We start from the raw sequence: 17,172 nt of genomic DNA, 5'->3' as shown, positions 1-17,172 counted from the left end.
GCCCGAGGGGAGGAGCCGTCGACGGCGCCCGGCGGAGCTGACCCGACCCCCGCACCCCACATCCCGGCCGCGGCATGGAGACGCGCACCAAGCGCAGGCTGACCAACGGCGCCATCGGGCTGCTCTTCCTCTTCAGCGGCATCGAGTACGGTGAGGGGGAGGAGAGGAGGGGAGAGAGGGTGAGGGGAGGGAGTGAATGAATGAATGAGGGAAGGGTGGGGATGAAGGGTTATGATGAGGTGGGAGGAGGATGAGGAGGAAGGGGTGAGAAGGGAAGGTGAGGGAGGAGCTCGGGGGGAGAGGGTGAAGATTGATGGCGGTAGGAGGAGGGTAAGGGCTGGGGGTGAATGAGGAGGTGAGGGAGGAGGTGAGGGTGGGCTGGGGAGAGGAGGGGGGGGGGAACCTGCCATGGGTATCATGCGATGTCAAGTGATAACATGGATATAGTGTAGGACACAAAATCGTGGCTCATGACAACCTCTGCCGACCTCTGGTTTGAGCAACCATTGGCAGTCACGGTGGCACAGCGGTAGAGTTGCTGCCTTAAGGCAAAATCCGGGTTCGATCCCGACTACGGGTGCTGTCTGCACGGAGTTTGTACGTTCTCCCCGTGATCTACGTGGGTTTTCTCCGAGATCTTCGGTTTCCTCCCACACTCCAAAGACGTACAGGTTTGTAGGTTAATTGGCTTGATAAAAATGTTAAAAATTGTCCAAGTTGGCGATATGCAGAGTACTGCCCTGCCGACTACGAAATTCAGAAGGTTCAGAAGGTATTCTATTGGAGACAATTCAAATGTTGCCTGACAGACCTTTGAAGGACATTTGGACAGGTAGACGGATTGAAGGACATTTGGACAGGTGTATGAATTGAAAGACATTGACAGGTGTATTAATTGGAGGACATTTGGACAGGTGCATGGATTGAAGGACATTTGGATAGGTGCATGGATTGAAAGACATTTGGACAGGTGCATGGATTGAAGCACAGTTGGACAGGTGCATGGATTGAAGGACATTTGGACAGATGTATGGATTGACGGACAGTTGGACAGGTAGATTGATGAGTGCGCTGCAATGTGCTGCTGGGGATGGTGTTGGAAGCAGATACCAGAATGACCTTTGGTCTTGGCATAGTGTTCGACATAGACATTGTGCGCCGAAGGACTTGTTCCTGCTCTGTACTGTTCCACATTCTATATTCTATTTGGACAGGTACATGGATTGAAAGACATTTGTAGGCACAGGATACCGCAGACTTTGCAATCTGTAGCAAAAAGGAGAACACAGCCAATCCGGCAGCATCTGTGGAAGGACATTTTGACAGTTGGCATTTTGAGTTGACATCATTCAGCTCGTATGGAAGGGTAGAGGGAAGGAGCTTGTGTAAAGTGATGGAGGGGTGGGGCAAGAGCTGGTAAGTGATAGGTTCCCATCTGCTCTTTCAGCTGATTGATGATGTGTCCCATCTCGAAACATTATCTGTCCATTTTCCTCCTTGCCTGATCCACTGAGTTCCTCCAGCTGTTCTCCTTTTATGCATCATATATATATATATTTAATGTTATGGGGTATGCATAGACATTTGTATATACTTGTGCATTGATGAATTTACTGGTGTGTTTAGAGACTCTTGCTGGCTAACAGTTTAAATATCTTCTATCTGAGATAACGCGTGGTTGTGCCATATCCAGTTTCCTCATCAGGAAACTGACCTCGTAATGTAGATGGAACACAGTCACCCGAGATAAGGAAACGTATTCAGCATCAAACCAATCTCTAGAGACAATAGACAGGAGGTGCAGGAGTATGCCATTCGGCCCTATGAGCCAGCACCGCCATTCACTGTGATCATGGCTGATCATCCCCAATCAGTACCCCGTTCCTGCCTTCTCCCCATATCCCTTGCGGGATATCTCGAGCAAAATTAATTTCATGTGGTCATTTCCATTCAATGCTTCTCTAATTATTGTGCGATTTATTTTGCTTTTGCAAATCCAATCTGTAATTCATTCTTTCATACAGAGAATTGTGTGTCTTTGGAATTCTCTGCCTCAGAGGGCGGTGGAGGCTGGTTCTCTGGATACTTTAAAGAGAGAGCTAGATCGGGCTCTTAAAGATAGGGGAGTCAGGGGATATGGGGAGAAGGCAGGAATGGAGTACTGATTGCGGATGATCAGCCATGATCACAGTGAATGGTGGTGCTGGCTCGAAGGGCCGAATGGCCTACTCCGGCACCTATTGTCCATTGTCTATAGAACCATTTAGCATCCATGGGTGAATTCTGAAGCTTGTGTCTGTCTTTGGTAATGGAAGTAAAAATGCTTTGTAATTTGGAAATAGATTGTATTTTAACACAGAGAGTTCCACACTGGGTATGTGACAATAGACAATAGGTGCAAGAGTAGGCCATTCGGCCCTTCAAGCCAGCACCGCCATTCAATGTGATCATGGCTGATCATCCACAATCAGTACCCCGTTCCTGCCTTCTCCCCATATCCCCTGACTCCGCTATCTTCAAGAGCCTATCCAGGTTTCTTTTGAAAGTATCCAGAGAACCGGCCTCCACCACCCTCTGAGGCAGAGAATTCCACAGACTCACAACACTCTGTGTGAAAAAGTGAGGGAGTGAACTGCAAGAGGTCTGGTCTGAAGAAGGGTGTCAAGCCGAAACGTCACCCATTCCTTCTCTCAAGAAATGCTTTTTGTGTCTATTTTCGGTTTAAACCAGAATCTGCAGTTCCTTCTTACACAAACTGCTAGAGGAAGTAGTTGAGGCAGATACAATAATAACGTATAAAATACATATGGACAGGTACGTATGGACATAGGTACATATCTATAATACTAAAAGTCTGTTCTTGACCGGTTTTGGCCATCTGTGCTGCGATTTCCGAGAGAACGCCGCCACCTACGGCCGTCATTTTTCCCTTCGATTAAAAATGACAGAGATGCTAATGTTTTTACAAAATTCCCCATTCTCTTTGCTGCCCCCGCTGGCGGAAGGGGGGAGGGACTATAAAACCAGGAAGTGGTGTGCCACACAGTCTCTTCAAGATGGAGGAAGGCAGAGGGTCACATTTCTCTGAGCTGTGAATAACACTGAACACATGTCAATTCAAATGCAAGTGTCCTTAGTGGTTCTAAAATGCTTGCAGAATGTGTCTATTGGTTCTAAAATGTTTGCAAAAAGTGTCTATTGGTTCTAAAATGTTTGCAAAAAGTATCTCTTTTGGTTCTACAATGCTTGCAGAATGTGTCTATTGGTTTTAAAGCTTGCAACAAAGTGTCTATTGGTACTAAAGCTTGCAAAAAAATGTCTATTGGTTCTAAAGCTGGCAAAAATATGTATTGGTTCTAAAACTTGCAAAAAGTGTCTCTATTGGTTCTAAAGCTTGCAAAAATATCTTGGTTCTAAAGCTGGCAAAAATATGTCTATTGGTTCTAAAGCTGGCAAAAATATGTCTATTGGTTCTAAGCTTGCAAGAATATGTCTATTGGTTCTAAAGCTGGCAAAAAAATATCTATTGGTTCTAAAGCTGGCAAAAAAATGTCTATTGGTTCTAAAGCTTGCAAGAAAATGTCTATTGGTTCTAAAGCTTGCAAAAAAATGTCTATTGGTTCTAAAGCTTGCAAAATGTGTCTCTATTGGTTCTATTGGTTCTAAAGCTTGGGTGTGGCTTGAAGTTGAAAGGCACTACTTACTGCAGATAGTGGCTTGGGTGCAATGGTTTGAAGTTAAAATGCATTACTTACTGCGTGGGTGCATTGGCTTGAAGTTGAAAGGCACTACTTACTGCAAATGGTGGCATGAAGTTGAAAGGCACTACTTACTGCAAATGGTGGCTTGGGAGCTTTTGCTTGAAGTTGAAAGGCACTATTACTGCAAATGGTGGCTTGGTTGCTTTGGATTGAAGTTGAAAGGCACTACTTACTGCAAATGGTGGCTTGGGTGTGGCTTGAAGTTGAAAGACACCACTTACTGCAAATGATGGCTTGGGTGTGGCTTGAAGTTGAAAGACACCACTTACTGCAAATGGTGGCATGAAGTTGAAAGGCACTACTTACTGCAAATGGTGGCTTGGGAGCTTTGGTTTGAAGTTGAAAGGCACTACTTACTGCAAATGGTGGCTTGGGTGTTGCTTGAAGTTGAAAGACACCACTTACTGCAAATGGTGGCTTGGGTGTGGCTTGAAGTTGAAAGACACCACTTACTGCAAATGGTGGCATGAAGTTGAAAGGCACTATTACTGCAAATGGTGGCTTGGTTGCTTTGGCTTGAAGTTGAAAGGCACTACTTACTGCAAATGGTGGCTTGGGTGCTTTGGCTTGAAGTTGAAAGGCACTACTTACTGCAAATGGTGGCTTGGTTGCTTTGACTTGAAGTTGAAAGGCACCTGTTACTGCTAATGGTGGCTTGGGTGTGGCCTGGGTGTGGTTTGAAGTTGAATGCCACTACTTACTGCAAATGGTGGCGTGGGTGCATTGGCTTGAAGTTGAAAGGCACTACTTACTGCAAATGGTGGCTTGGGTGCTTTGGCTTGAAGTTAAAAGGCACTACTGTAAATGCACTTACTTCCTGTTTGCACTGTATATTGATTTTAGATAAAACGCTACCACTTACGGCTGTGATTTCTGGCCATCTTACTCAGTCCCCCTCCGCTGAGCAGGTTCAGAGAATTCTTCCCATCAATGAAAAATAAAAGTGTTATTAGTTTTTTTTAAAATGTTGAGAATCTCTCTCCTGTCAATCACTCCATGAAAGCCACACCTTTTCCGGTGGGATGGGGGGGTGGGGTTATAAAACCCAGAAATGTGGGTGTGGCTCAGTCTCTGCAAGATGGAGAAGGGAGAGGTCACGACTCGCTGTCTTTAGTGGCTTTGCACTCTACTTCAAATGGTATGAAACTGCACTTGAATTTGGTGGCCTTGCACCCTGCTAGAAGTGGTAAGAAACTGCACTTGAATTTGGTGGCCTTATACCCTGCTTGAAATAGAATGTCAAGGATTAGCCGTGAGTCAACTACCAGCCCACCAGCCGTGAGTGAATGAGTTGCCAGCACAACAGGCTTGATTGACTGAGACGCCAGCCCAAGAATCCATTTGGCGCACAATGTGCATACTAGCCCTCTGGAGACCAGTCCCTTCAGCCCACAACACCCATACTAGCGCTCCAGAAAGCCCCCCCCCCCCCCCCCCCCCCCCCCCCCCCCCAACTGGCCACCAATATTAGAATTGGTGGAGAGGTGGAATATTGCGTTGGATGACCAGCCCTCCTGTGTGATGCTGGGACCCAACGGGTCCCACTTAGTCTAGTAACATATAAAATACATATGGACAGGGCAAATGGGACTAGCTGAGATGGGGCATCTTCGTTGGCATGGGTGTGTGGGTCCAAAAGGCCTGTTCCTGTGCTGTGTGATTCTACGACTCGATGGTTTATACCTTTCTCTGCGTCTCCTATAAATAATGACTTTACCACTTCATGTGTCTTCATGTGTCTTCAGTGCGGGCAAATTGGAGAGAAAGCGTTAATCTTTTTTCTGCCATTCTATTGCTCTTAATCTGACCATACAATTTTACAGGCTAAAAACATGCAACATTAAGTTGAGTTCTAAGCATAGCACAGCGCAGTCATTTTTAGCCCTGTTATTGCAAATAGTCAATAATGTACTTATCTATTCTGCATTTTCCATTTCTTTCATTGTATTTTTATGATGGGTTAAAAAATGAACTAATTCTAATAGATGATCTTAACATCAGATGGTTGATGTGCATCTGGAAGGATGTAAACGTTATGTTTGACAATTGACTATGCAGCATGTTGAGATTTTGGCACATACTAAGGGATTGTGAATGCCAATCTTTCTATTTATTTAACTTCCATTTTTGCACTCTTGCTATCTTAACAAGGTCGAGAAGTAATGTTAAGTCAAGAGTTTAATTTTCATTTGTACCAACAACAAACAATGACATTTTACTTGCAGCAGCATAACTGACCCATAAACACAGTATACATTGATAATATGAACATAAAAAATAGAAATAAATTAATACCCTCAATACTAGTGCAAAACAGCTCCAACATCCTTAGTGTAACCAAATAGTGTAGTTCATAGGTTAGTTGGTGTTTTGTAGTATTCTGGTGATCAATTTTCAGACTGCTGTATCTTCTTCCCGATGGTAAGAATAAAGTACATACTAAAAAATGAATGAATTTCTGAAGTAACTTTTTAATTAAGTCCTCAGAAAATCCTACCGTGGGAAAGATGGGCAGCTTTAAAATTTAGATTTTTTTTGTGAAAAAATATTGTGCATTAAAAATTGTATACAATTATATACTACTATAGAGGCTTAGCTTTATAGTGCCACGTGTGCCAAGCTGCAGTGAAAAGCTTTGCATTGTAAGCTATCCGATCAAATCAGATTATCATATACGTAAATACAATCGGGTCAAACGCAGGTGCAATAGATAGAGCAAAGGGGAAGATACCAAGTGCAGAATAGAGCTCTAGGCCATGCAGTACACCTGTTCCAGAGACAAAGTCCAATATCCCCAATGGGGTTTAGGTGAATCGTACAGTACCCTAGCTTATGGAGGGACCGTTCAGAAGCCTGATAACAGAGGGGAAGAAGCTGTTCCTGAGTCTGGTGGTGTGCGCTTTCAAGCTTCTGTACCTTGTCCAATGGGAGTGATGAGAAGAAGGAATGACCAGGATGGATCTTTGATTATGTTAGCTGCTTTTCTGAGACAGCATGGAGCATAGATGGAGTCAATGGTGCAAAGTCTGGTCTGTGTGATGGACTGGGCCACATCTACAACTCACTGCCTGGTCTGTGTGATGGACTGGGCCACATCTACAACACTGCCTGGTCTGTGTGATGGACTGGGCCACATCCACAACTTGTTGCAATTTCTTGCAGTTGTGGGCAGAGCCGTTCCCAAATCAAGCTGTAATGCAACCCGACATTATGGCCTAACATCGAGGATCGGTGCGGCCTTTCCTGGAGACGCGCCTGGGACTTCAGCAGCGGGCGCAGCGAGGACACTTTCGTCGTGGAGCAGGAGAGTCGTCGCTGGAGGGGAGCACTCCGTTCGATGGCCCGCGGCAGCCTGAAGCCGTGGTCTGCGGAGCTCCAGCTGGCGCGGTGTACGGAACCTGTGTTCCCTCGTTTTGGACCCGGGAGGAGAAGAGCTCCGACCACCGGCCCGCGGCCAACTTCTACCACGGACGCGGCGGGGACTTATCATCCGGAGCGGGGTCCCTTGCTGGGGATCCCTGGAGAGGAGCTCTGACTGCCGGCCCTGCGGTCTGCGGTGCTTCTGGCTGCAGCGCGGTGGGGACTTTAGATCTTCGACCGCCGGCCAGCGACTTACACCATCTTGAAGCCGCGGTCTCTGGTGGGGAGGCACCGATTCAGGACTTACCTGGACTTTATCTGGACTTTACCTTGTCTGAACATCTGGATGCCCGCAGCGGCGGCTGCGGAGGGTTGTGGTCCCGACCACGGGGGAAAATGGAGGACTGGCCAAATTTTGTGCCTTCCACCACAGTGATGAATGCTGTGGTGGATGTTTGTGTTAAATTTTTATTGTGCATTGTACTGCTGCTGGCTCTGAATTTCCCTGAGAAAGGGATTAATAAAGTTTTTTTAATTTATTTTTTTAATCTATCTATCGATCTATCCCTCCCAAGGTTCTTAAACTGACATTACAGTAGAGTGGGATGTAATTGGGGTAGGAGTCTGTGGTACTATTAGGGGGAGGAGTTTGATAGGGACGTGTTATAGAATCATATCGCATGGAAATAGGGCCTTCTGCCCAACTCGCACTTTCCAACCAAGATGCCCCATCTAAGCTACTCCCATTTGGCCCATATCCCCCTAAACCTCCCCTATCCATGTACCTGTCCAATTATTGTGCTTATGTGGGTTGTACCTTGTGGGGCGGCGGGGGGTGGGGGGGGTGGGGGGGGAGGGGAGAGTGTGGGAGGTGCAAACCATGCTCCGTCCACAATGGCTGGGTAAATTGGGAGCCAGCTAGTGTAGGACTGACCGATTAAATATTTATTACTGATGCTGATTTAATCAAAAAGTATTTAGAAGTACCTGAAAGACTTCAAATACACTCCAACAACTTTTTGGAAAGTGCATTGAGTGATTAATGTTTCCATTGAAATGCAGAGGGAAAAATGGTTATTTGGCTCGGACTCAAATGGCCAACATGTTGCACAAGTCCCAGGCAAGTTGCCTGAGTGGCCATGCTCCCACTGGACCATGCCAAATCCAGTCTGTGTCCCATCTCAGCAAGATTTCATCAGATGCGGTCATTTGCCACCTAGCCTCACAAATGGAGGCGCAGAGTGATGCAGCACGGAAACAGGCCCTTCGATCAAACTCATCCATGCCCACCGAGATGCCCCATCTACGCTGGTCCCATATGTGCATGTATGGCATATGTCACATTAAACCTTTCCTATTTGATCCATTGCCTTCAGTCCATTATCAAGAACCAGAGGACATGGGTTTAAGGTGAGAGGGGAATGATTTAATAAGAACCCGAGGCGAAGCTTTTTCACAGATAGGTGGGTATATGGAACGAGCTGCCAAAGGAGGTTGTTGAATGAATGAATGAATGAATTAAGTTTATTGGCCAAGTATTCACAGACAAGGAACTTGCCTTGGTGCTCTGCCCACAAGTGACAACATGACATACAGTGACAGTTACGAATGACACATAAAACATTAAACATTAATAATTGATATTTGATCAAACATGTGAACCAAACAAAATATTAGAGCAAAAGGAGGCTACAGATCTTTGGCTATTGAGCTACTACTCGTGGAAAAAAAGCTGTTTTTATGTCTGAGAGAGACATTATGAGAGAGAGAGAGAGACATTCACGAATTCTCCCGAGTTTTCCCCTGATTCAAACTCGCAGAATGTTCGTAACAAGTCCGTAGGAGGTCGTAGGAGTCTGTAGTTATATCGTAGCGACTCGTTATGCTAGCTGTAGGTACTCGTGGCATCAGGTAAGTTGGGACGTTTCTTCCAGCCCGATAAAAAATGTCCACAAGTAAAAAAAATGGTTGGGGTGAAAGAATTAAGTTGTGAAAGTGGGACAGGCCCTTGACAACAACCTATGTACTTGTTGCTCATCCAAACCATAGATGATCCAGTGAAGACACATGGAAATGCAGGTGATGGAATTGAGCAAAACACAAGGTGCTGAAGGAACGCAGCAGGTCAGGCAGCATATGTGGAAGGAATCGACAGGTGACATTTCGGGTTGGAATCCTTCTTCAGATTCTACAGAAGATAAACCATATAGTGTACATAGCTTAATGTTTCTAAATGTAGATACAATAGACAATAGGTGCAGGAGTAGGCCATTTGGCCCTTCAAGCCAGCACCACCATTCAATGTGATCATGGCTGATCATCCCCAATCAGTACCCCGTTCCTGCCTTCTCACCATATCACCTGACTGCTATCTTTAAGGGCCCTATCTAGCTCTCTCTTGAAGGTATCCAGAGAACTGGCCTCCACCGCCCTCTGAGGCAGAGATTCCACAGACAAAAAAATTGCAAAAAATGTAATGCAAGTGTTAAAAGGAATATTTTGGTTTGTAATCTAACATAGTTTTTAACCTTTTATTTTCAGCTGTAATACTTCCAACGATCTGGGCATATCTTGAGACACTGAAAGCTGAACCGTACTTTCTGGGTTTGGGACTATCGGCCTTCAGTTTCAGTGGGCTGATCGCTGGCCCTATCCTTGGTCATATATCAGACCGATCATGGAGGACAAAGCCCATCATCTTATTTGCTAATATGTTCGAGATTGTAGGTAGGTCAGAGTTCCTTGACCTGTTTTCCATTCAGTTACCAGTCAAGTCAAGACTGTTTAATTGTCATGTGTACAGATGCTCCCCAATTTACGATGCTTTGACTTTACCACTATTTCGACTTTACGATAGGCAAACACTGGGCAACGACAGCGAGCCGCACGTCACGTCCGGTCACGTGATTGCAATTTATCGCAATGAGTTTTCGATTTGCGATATTTTCGATTTACAATGAGTTTATGGGAACGTAACCCCATCGTAGGTCGAGGAGCAGTTGTACTGCTCCAGAGGATTGTTCTAACATTTTCCAATGTGTATTACTGATGATATGTTTGTGCTGCATTGTATCTAAAATACATTATGTTGTATTAACTTATGAAAAAGGAAAAAAAATCATTATTACGCTTCATTATTATTACACATTATTATTAGATTATTAGTTCAAAATGTTCCTAGACCACACATGCTTTGATGTTATTTCTATATGCAAGGTTTGAGTTCATTTGCTCTTAGATTTTGTCAGAAATGCATAGTAATAATCTGTCTCTGTAACTTAGCTCTAAAGAGATGGAGAGAGAGAGATAGTGAAGAGTGTTATATTGTCATGTATACCAAAGCAGAACAATGCTTGCAGCAGCTTTAACACTACACATTGACAACATGATAAATCATAGAACGTCCAATACATTAAAAAAAACAAAATTAATGCAAAACAAATGCCCCAAAGTCCCTAGTGTGGTTTGCAGCTTAGTTAGTGTTAAAACAAAGTGGTGCTGTAGTGTGGCAACATTTTGCAAACAGCACAACAGGGCAGGATTAAATCTAACCGTTCATTTAAATATAAACCAGGAGTTGTAGTGGTAGTTGAACAGAAAATGAGTGGAATAGTGGTGGGGAGAGCAGTAGAAATTGTGTTGTTTGCATTAAGCGTATATTAATATAATTTTGCCACCATTTAGAAAAATATTGCCTCTTGCCGCAGCTGCACCTGGTTTGTGCGATAATAACTTGTGGTATAAATAGCAGCTCTACCAGTGGCACAGTTGCTGCCTCACAGTGCCAGAGACCCGGGATTGATACTGACCTCAGGTGCTGTCTGTGTGGAATTTGCATGTGATCCCTGTAACCATGTGGGATTCCTCACGTTGCTCCGGTTTCCTCCCACATCCATGGACGTGTGAGTTTGTGGGTTAATTGGCCTCGGTAAACATGCCCGTAGTGTGTAGGGAGTGGATGTTAAAGTGAGATAATATAGAACTAGTGTGAACGGGGATGATCGATAGACTCGATGGGCCAAAGGGCCTGTTTCCATGCTGGATCTTCAATCAAACAAAGAAACAAGCATTTAACGGAAGATCCTATTAGAAAAATAAATAATTAAAAGCTTAAGGATTTGCAATTGCATTGGAACATGAGAGATGAGGTCATTTGTTTATTAAATGCAGGTAATATGAAGAGTGAGTTCATAAAATAAAAACCTGCTTCTGTTATCCAATAATCTACCTTGAACCCTGTTGCTTGTTGAAAGCCCCACCTGGCTATTAAATTAATTTTTAGTTTACAATCGAATAGACAATAGGTGCAGGAGTAGGCCATTTGGCCCTTCGAGCCAGCAACGCCATTCAATGTGATCATGGCTGATCATCCACAATCAGTACCCCGTTCCTAACTTCTCCCCATATCCCCTGACTCCGCTATCTTTAAGAGCTCTAAACATTAATTAATTAAATACCTATATTTAGTATATGAGGGTGAATTATTTAACATTTTGGATGACATATTAATGAGAATATAGACCTGATCTGTTGTCCTGAACAATAATAAAAGTGACAAAATAAAATCCCATTCAAAACTGACCTTTTCACTTTTTGATGCTCTTGCAAACCACTGGAATTCTCTTGTCACATATAAGGGTCGTTTGGTATGGTACGGCACTTTACTTGTCACATGTACCGAGGTACAGTGAAATTCATTTTTGTGAACAGTTCAGTACAAGTGTCACTGTACATAAGCACTGAGATGCATCTTAGATAAGCATCATAGATACAGTACAAGTGTATAGCAGTAGTGCTTGTAAATAAAGTGAAGAATGTCATTCAGATGTAATGTTTCGAAACAATGATTCTTGGGGATTAATGACACCACTTTGTTTTTAGGAAATTTTATGTACTTCATGGGATATTCAAAATGGTTACTTCTTGGTAGTCGACTTGTCGCAGGTAAGGCGAAGTTACAAGCAGCTTCCATAGGAACTCTTCCATTGTTTATCTTTCTCGATTATTTATTTAATTTACTTTGTGATCCTCGTAAAGTTGCTGAGATTTTGATTGTATCGAGCTGTCGTGTAAAAGATCAATTTAACGGAGACGGGAGTGATTACTTTTTGTTCTCCAATGAGATTTCTGAACAGGTGTTGAACATTTGATTCTAGTAAATGATGCTGTACATGGCCCTCGCAGGAAAAGCAATGCGCTTGTTTCTTTGCAGGCATTGGGACGGGTGCTGGCGCGTGTATTTTTGGATATCTTACTCGGTCTACCTCTACAGGGGAACGGGCTACAGTATTTGCAGTCGTCATGGCTGCGCGGCAGGCTGGGCTGTTGATTGGTAAGTAAATAGAACCTAGAACAGCACAAGAATAGGCCCTTCGGCCCACAATGTCCGTGCACAGCATGATTTTAGTTATTTTAGTTTCAGAGATACAATGCGGAAGCAGGCCCTTCGGCCCACCGAGTCCACACCGACCGGCGATCCCAGCACAATAGCACTATCCTACACACGCTAGGGACAATTTACACTTTTACCAAGCCAATTTACCTACAAACATGTATGTCTTTGGAGTGTCGGAGGAAACCCGAAGATCTCGGAGAAAAACCCACGCGGGCACAGGGAGAACGTACAGACAGCACCTGTAGTCAGGATCGAACCCGGGTTTCTGGCCATCCGTGCCGTGATGCCAAGTTAAATTAATCTCCTCTGTCTATATGTGATCCATATCCCTCCATTCCACGCATATCCATGTGCCTATCCAAAAGCCTCTTAAATGCTACTTTTGTATCTGCTTCCACTGCCACCCCTGACAGCGAGTTCCAGGCACCCACCACCCTCTGGAAAAACAAAAATGCATACTTCAATAACTCAGCAGATCAGACGGCATCTCTGGAGAAAAGGAATAGGTGACGTTTCAGGTTGAAACCCTTCTTCCGTCTCGACCCGAAACATGACCTATTCCTTCTCTCCAGAGATATTGCCTGTCCCGCTGAGCGACTCCAGCTTTTTGTGTCTATCCTCGGTTTAAACTATCATCTGCAGTTCCTTCCCATGCATACTTTAATGCCAGATTCAAGTCTCTATTCCAAATATTAGTTTAGAGAGCAACATGTGAGTGTGTTGATGCACGACAGACTGCTGATTACTTCCTCACACATGCAGTTTACATACACATGCAGGACAAGAAGGCATCGGTGAAGATACTGCTATATTGCTTTGCCATGTTAATGAGATGTAGAATGTGTAATGAAGTGTGTGGGAGGTACCAAACTTGTCCAAAAATAATTTGCGTAGATTTTTAGAATTTAATTTTGCACGGCCAATTCCGCAAGGAAGCTGAGCATAACACAGTGCTGGGGGAGCTCAGCGGGTCAGGCAACATCTGTGGAGGGAATGGACAGATGATGTTCCGAGTTGGGACTCTTCAATCTGACAGAGTGTCTATATCCTCCACAGATGCTGCTGTTCCTCCAGCACTTTGTGTTCTGCTCAGGATTCCAGCACCTACAGTTCCTTGAACCCCAACAAGGAAAGCAGACTGACATTGTCCGAATGTAAACTTGTTTCTACCTCACTGAGGTAACTTTGTAAGCATCCACATATTTAGCAGGGGGGTCAATTAATCCATAACATTTTACAAAATTAAAATATTTTTTTAATTTTTACTCATTTTAGGACCAGGTTTTAATTTATTCCTGAGACTTTGCAACTTCAATCTGGGGCCATTTAAAGTCAATAAATACACGTCACCTGGGGTAAGAATTGCTCTTTATTTTTAAAATATATTATTTTGTAAATGTATGTACTATTAAAAGTAAAAATAAGAATTAATTGAGGCATGTACTATAACACCTGGTCCAGTATGTGGATAGGAATGGTGCAGAGGGATTACGGCTAAACGTGGGTAAATTTGGAATAGCTTAGATGGAGCTTTCTGGTCAGCATGAATGAGTGGGGCCGAAGGGCCTGTTTCCATGCTGTATGACTCTATAAGTTATGTTAGACAGCAGAGCATAAACAAATGGATGTACTCATGCCTTGTACTGGTTCTTTTTTTTCTTTATTACAAATGTTGTTAACAATTAAAAAGAGAAACTTGGGGAATTCGTGTCAGAGCTTAAAAGCCAGTCTTATTAGCTAAATTATTATTATTATTAAAGCTTTATTTCAGACACAGGTCCATATAACACATCAAACAGTACAAAGAATTACAAAGATACATTAAAAAATTGCATATTAGCCTAAAATATATATAAGCTATTGCACCAATGCCGTCTTAGCCTAGAAGTGAATCTATAGCAGCTTTTCAGAGGGCTGACTAGGGCTTCAATTATGTGGTTCTCTGATTTGTCCAGGCGACACATAAAACTAAACATCAGCTGTCTTAAGAGTGCCTCACAGGTTGGCACTCTAGTGGACACAAACAATTGACTGGCACTATGCCACCTAGGGACACGAAGTAGCAACCTCATTGCATCATTGTATGCAACCTTAAGCCTCTGCATACTCTTTTTCTTATAATTAGACCACAATTGAGCAGTATATAACGGTGTGATGTAGGTTCTGAACAGGGAACACTTCACAGAATCAGAGCACATATAAAACTTCCTTATAAGCATGTTGGCTTGAAGATAAATTTTACAGCGCTGTCGGTAGAGGTCTTTGTCATCCTTCCAGTCATCAGATATGACATGACCTAAGTATTTAATTTCCTCACACACAGCAAGAGGACTGTCTGACAAATAAAAGGTCGGAAAAGTTGATTCCCTGTCCTCAGCGCTTCTAATTACCATTATGCGGCTTTTCTTAGCGTTATACTTAATGTCATAATCAAGGCCATACTGAGAGCATACCTTCAGCATCTGCTGCAGCCCAGCACTAAATGGACAGAGCAGGACCAGGCCATCTGCATACATCAGATGATTAACAATAGTGTTGCCCACAAGACAGCCAGTTTTTAGCCTATTTAACTGATTTGACAATTCGTCCATATAAACATTAAATAAAATAGGAGACAAAATTCCTCCTTGCCGCTCTCCGTTACTAACACAGAATGGAGCAGATACAACATTGTCCCATTTAACGTAAAACGTTTGATGGGCATACCAGAACACTAAGATTCTCACTAAGAATTTAGGGGCAACTCTATTTAGCAATTTTACAAACAAGTGTTCATGGTTAATTCTATCAAATGCCTTGGACGCATCAATAAAACATAGGGATACAGATGAATTCAGGCTTGTGTACCTGAACACAATCTCTTTAAGAGCATAGATACACAGGTCAGTTCCATGTTTTCTTTTGAACCCAAACTGATTGTCAGTAGTAAGGACATACATTTCTAGCTTTGTCAGCAGTATTCTCTCCAGTACTTTAGATAAGATACTGGCTAGTGCAATAGGTCGGTAATTATCAATACTGTTGAGCCTACCAGCCTTATCTTTAATCACAGGCACTAGCATTACAGACATAATATCATTTGGCAAGACACCATGAACCAGACAGCCATTAAAGCACATGGAAAGCAAAGGGCAGAGCTTATAGCTGGCATATTTTAGATGTTCTGCAGTAATGCAGTCCATACCGCAGGCTTTGTTGTTATCCAACATGTTAATGGCATCATATACATCAGCTGCCCTAACTACCATATCTACAGAGAGATCAATATGTTCAGGATTGATTCTAACTGGGTTACTTTTAACACAGTTAAAAAGGTTACAGTAGTGCTCACGCCAACTCTCAGCTATTTTTTCTGGGCTACTAACACCTTCAATGTCAGACGGTAGGGGTGTTTTGCTGTTATTCATTACTCTGACCTCTTTCCAGAAGTTAGTAAGGTTGTTATTCTGTAGCTTCCTGGCAAGCGAGTCTGCTCTCATTGTGTTTTCATTTTTCTTAATAAAACGAAGTGCATATTTAACTCTAGCATTTGTGCGTTTTTTCATATCTAGCAATACTCCCTGTCTAGGCCTACCTGCCTCTGACCAGAGTCTAAAGGCCTCTCTTGCCTCAGCGTACTGCTCAGCCACAAACTCATTCCACCCAGCATCTGTGGAGGGAATGGACTGGCGATGTTTGGGATCAAGACCATCCCTCAGACTTTGGTTTCTTAGTTACACCAGTGCCAAACTTTCCACCCATATCACTCCCTCTGGCTTTACATTTCACTCCTCCTCATCTTTCCTTATCCAAGTAGGAAAGAACTGCAGATGCTGGTTTAAACCGGTGGTAGATACTAAACCCTGGAGTAACTCACGGGACAGGCAGCATCTCTGAAGACTTCAGTCTGAAGAAGGGTCTCGACCCGAAGCATCATCCATTCCTTCTCTCCAGAAATGCTGCCTGTCCCGCTGGGTTACTCCAGCTTTTTGTGTCTACCTTTCCTTATCTGAGACCATTTTGTTTCTTTTCACCTCCAGCCTTTGAGACTTACTCCACCCATCTGCCAATTAGATATCTTTCAAAACACAGTGAATTACATGAAAGCAAAAGTCACTTTTTTTCCTAAAAGGCGAGCCTCAATAGTCTTGGATCGCTCGGTACAATGTTTGGATTTAAAATACCAATGATTTGAAAGGTAGACAAATATGCTGGTGAGCAAAAAAGGCAGCATCTATGGAGTATCTATCTATAAATCACAACCCGTATGCAGACAAGTAACACAGTGACACAGCGGGGAGAGTCCCGGGTTCGATCCTGACTACGAGTGCTGCCTGTGCAGATTTGGAGGTTAATTGGCTTCTGTCCCTCGTGTCTAGGATAGAACTAGTGCATGGGTGATCATTGGTCAGCGCGGACTTCGTGGCCTGAAGGTCCTGTTTCCCTGCTGTATCTCTAAACTAAACTAAACAAGTGGCTGAATGAATGTGAACCTTTAAGATTGCTTTGGACTTATGATTTGATTATTAAAGGCACTAAGCCAAAAGTGTGTTTGTTCTCGAGAGATCACCTTGTCTGAAGAAGGGTCTCGACACGAAACGTCGCCTATTCCTTCACTCCATAGATGCTGCCTTTTTTGCTCACCAGCATTTTTGTCTACCTTTCAAATCATTGGTA

General features: G+C 43.5%; 1 protein-coding gene across 3 annotated transcripts in view; it reads left to right on the top strand.

Moving 5' to 3' along the window:
- The window catches only part of LOC116979647 (major facilitator superfamily domain-containing protein 8-like), a 32,181-nt gene continuing 15,009 nt past the window's right edge, over positions 1 to 17,172 (top strand). Inside the window, exons 1-6 of one of the 3 annotated variants that reach the window (XM_033031305.1) lie at positions 1 to 42; positions 74 to 150; positions 9,663 to 9,848; positions 12,003 to 12,065; positions 12,334 to 12,453; positions 13,792 to 13,871. In XM_033031305.1, coding sequence (XP_032887196.1) covers positions 75 to 150; positions 9,663 to 9,848; positions 12,003 to 12,065; positions 12,334 to 12,453; positions 13,792 to 13,871 — 525 coding nt within the window. In that variant the 5' untranslated portion in view covers positions 1 to 42; position 74. Of the gene's footprint in view, positions 151 to 9,662; positions 9,849 to 12,002; positions 12,066 to 12,333; positions 12,454 to 13,791; positions 13,872 to 17,172 lie in introns of all 3 variants that reach the window. The other 2 variants (XM_033031306.1, XM_033031307.1) reach the window with 2 other exon arrangements.

Source organism: Amblyraja radiata, chromosome 13 (genome assembly GCF_010909765.2).
Source record: "Amblyraja radiata isolate CabotCenter1 chromosome 13, sAmbRad1.1.pri, whole genome shotgun sequence".
Lineage (NCBI taxonomy): Eukaryota > Metazoa > Chordata > Chondrichthyes > Rajiformes > Rajidae > Amblyraja > Amblyraja radiata.
This window is presented reverse-complemented; position numbering and strand designations above follow the sequence as displayed.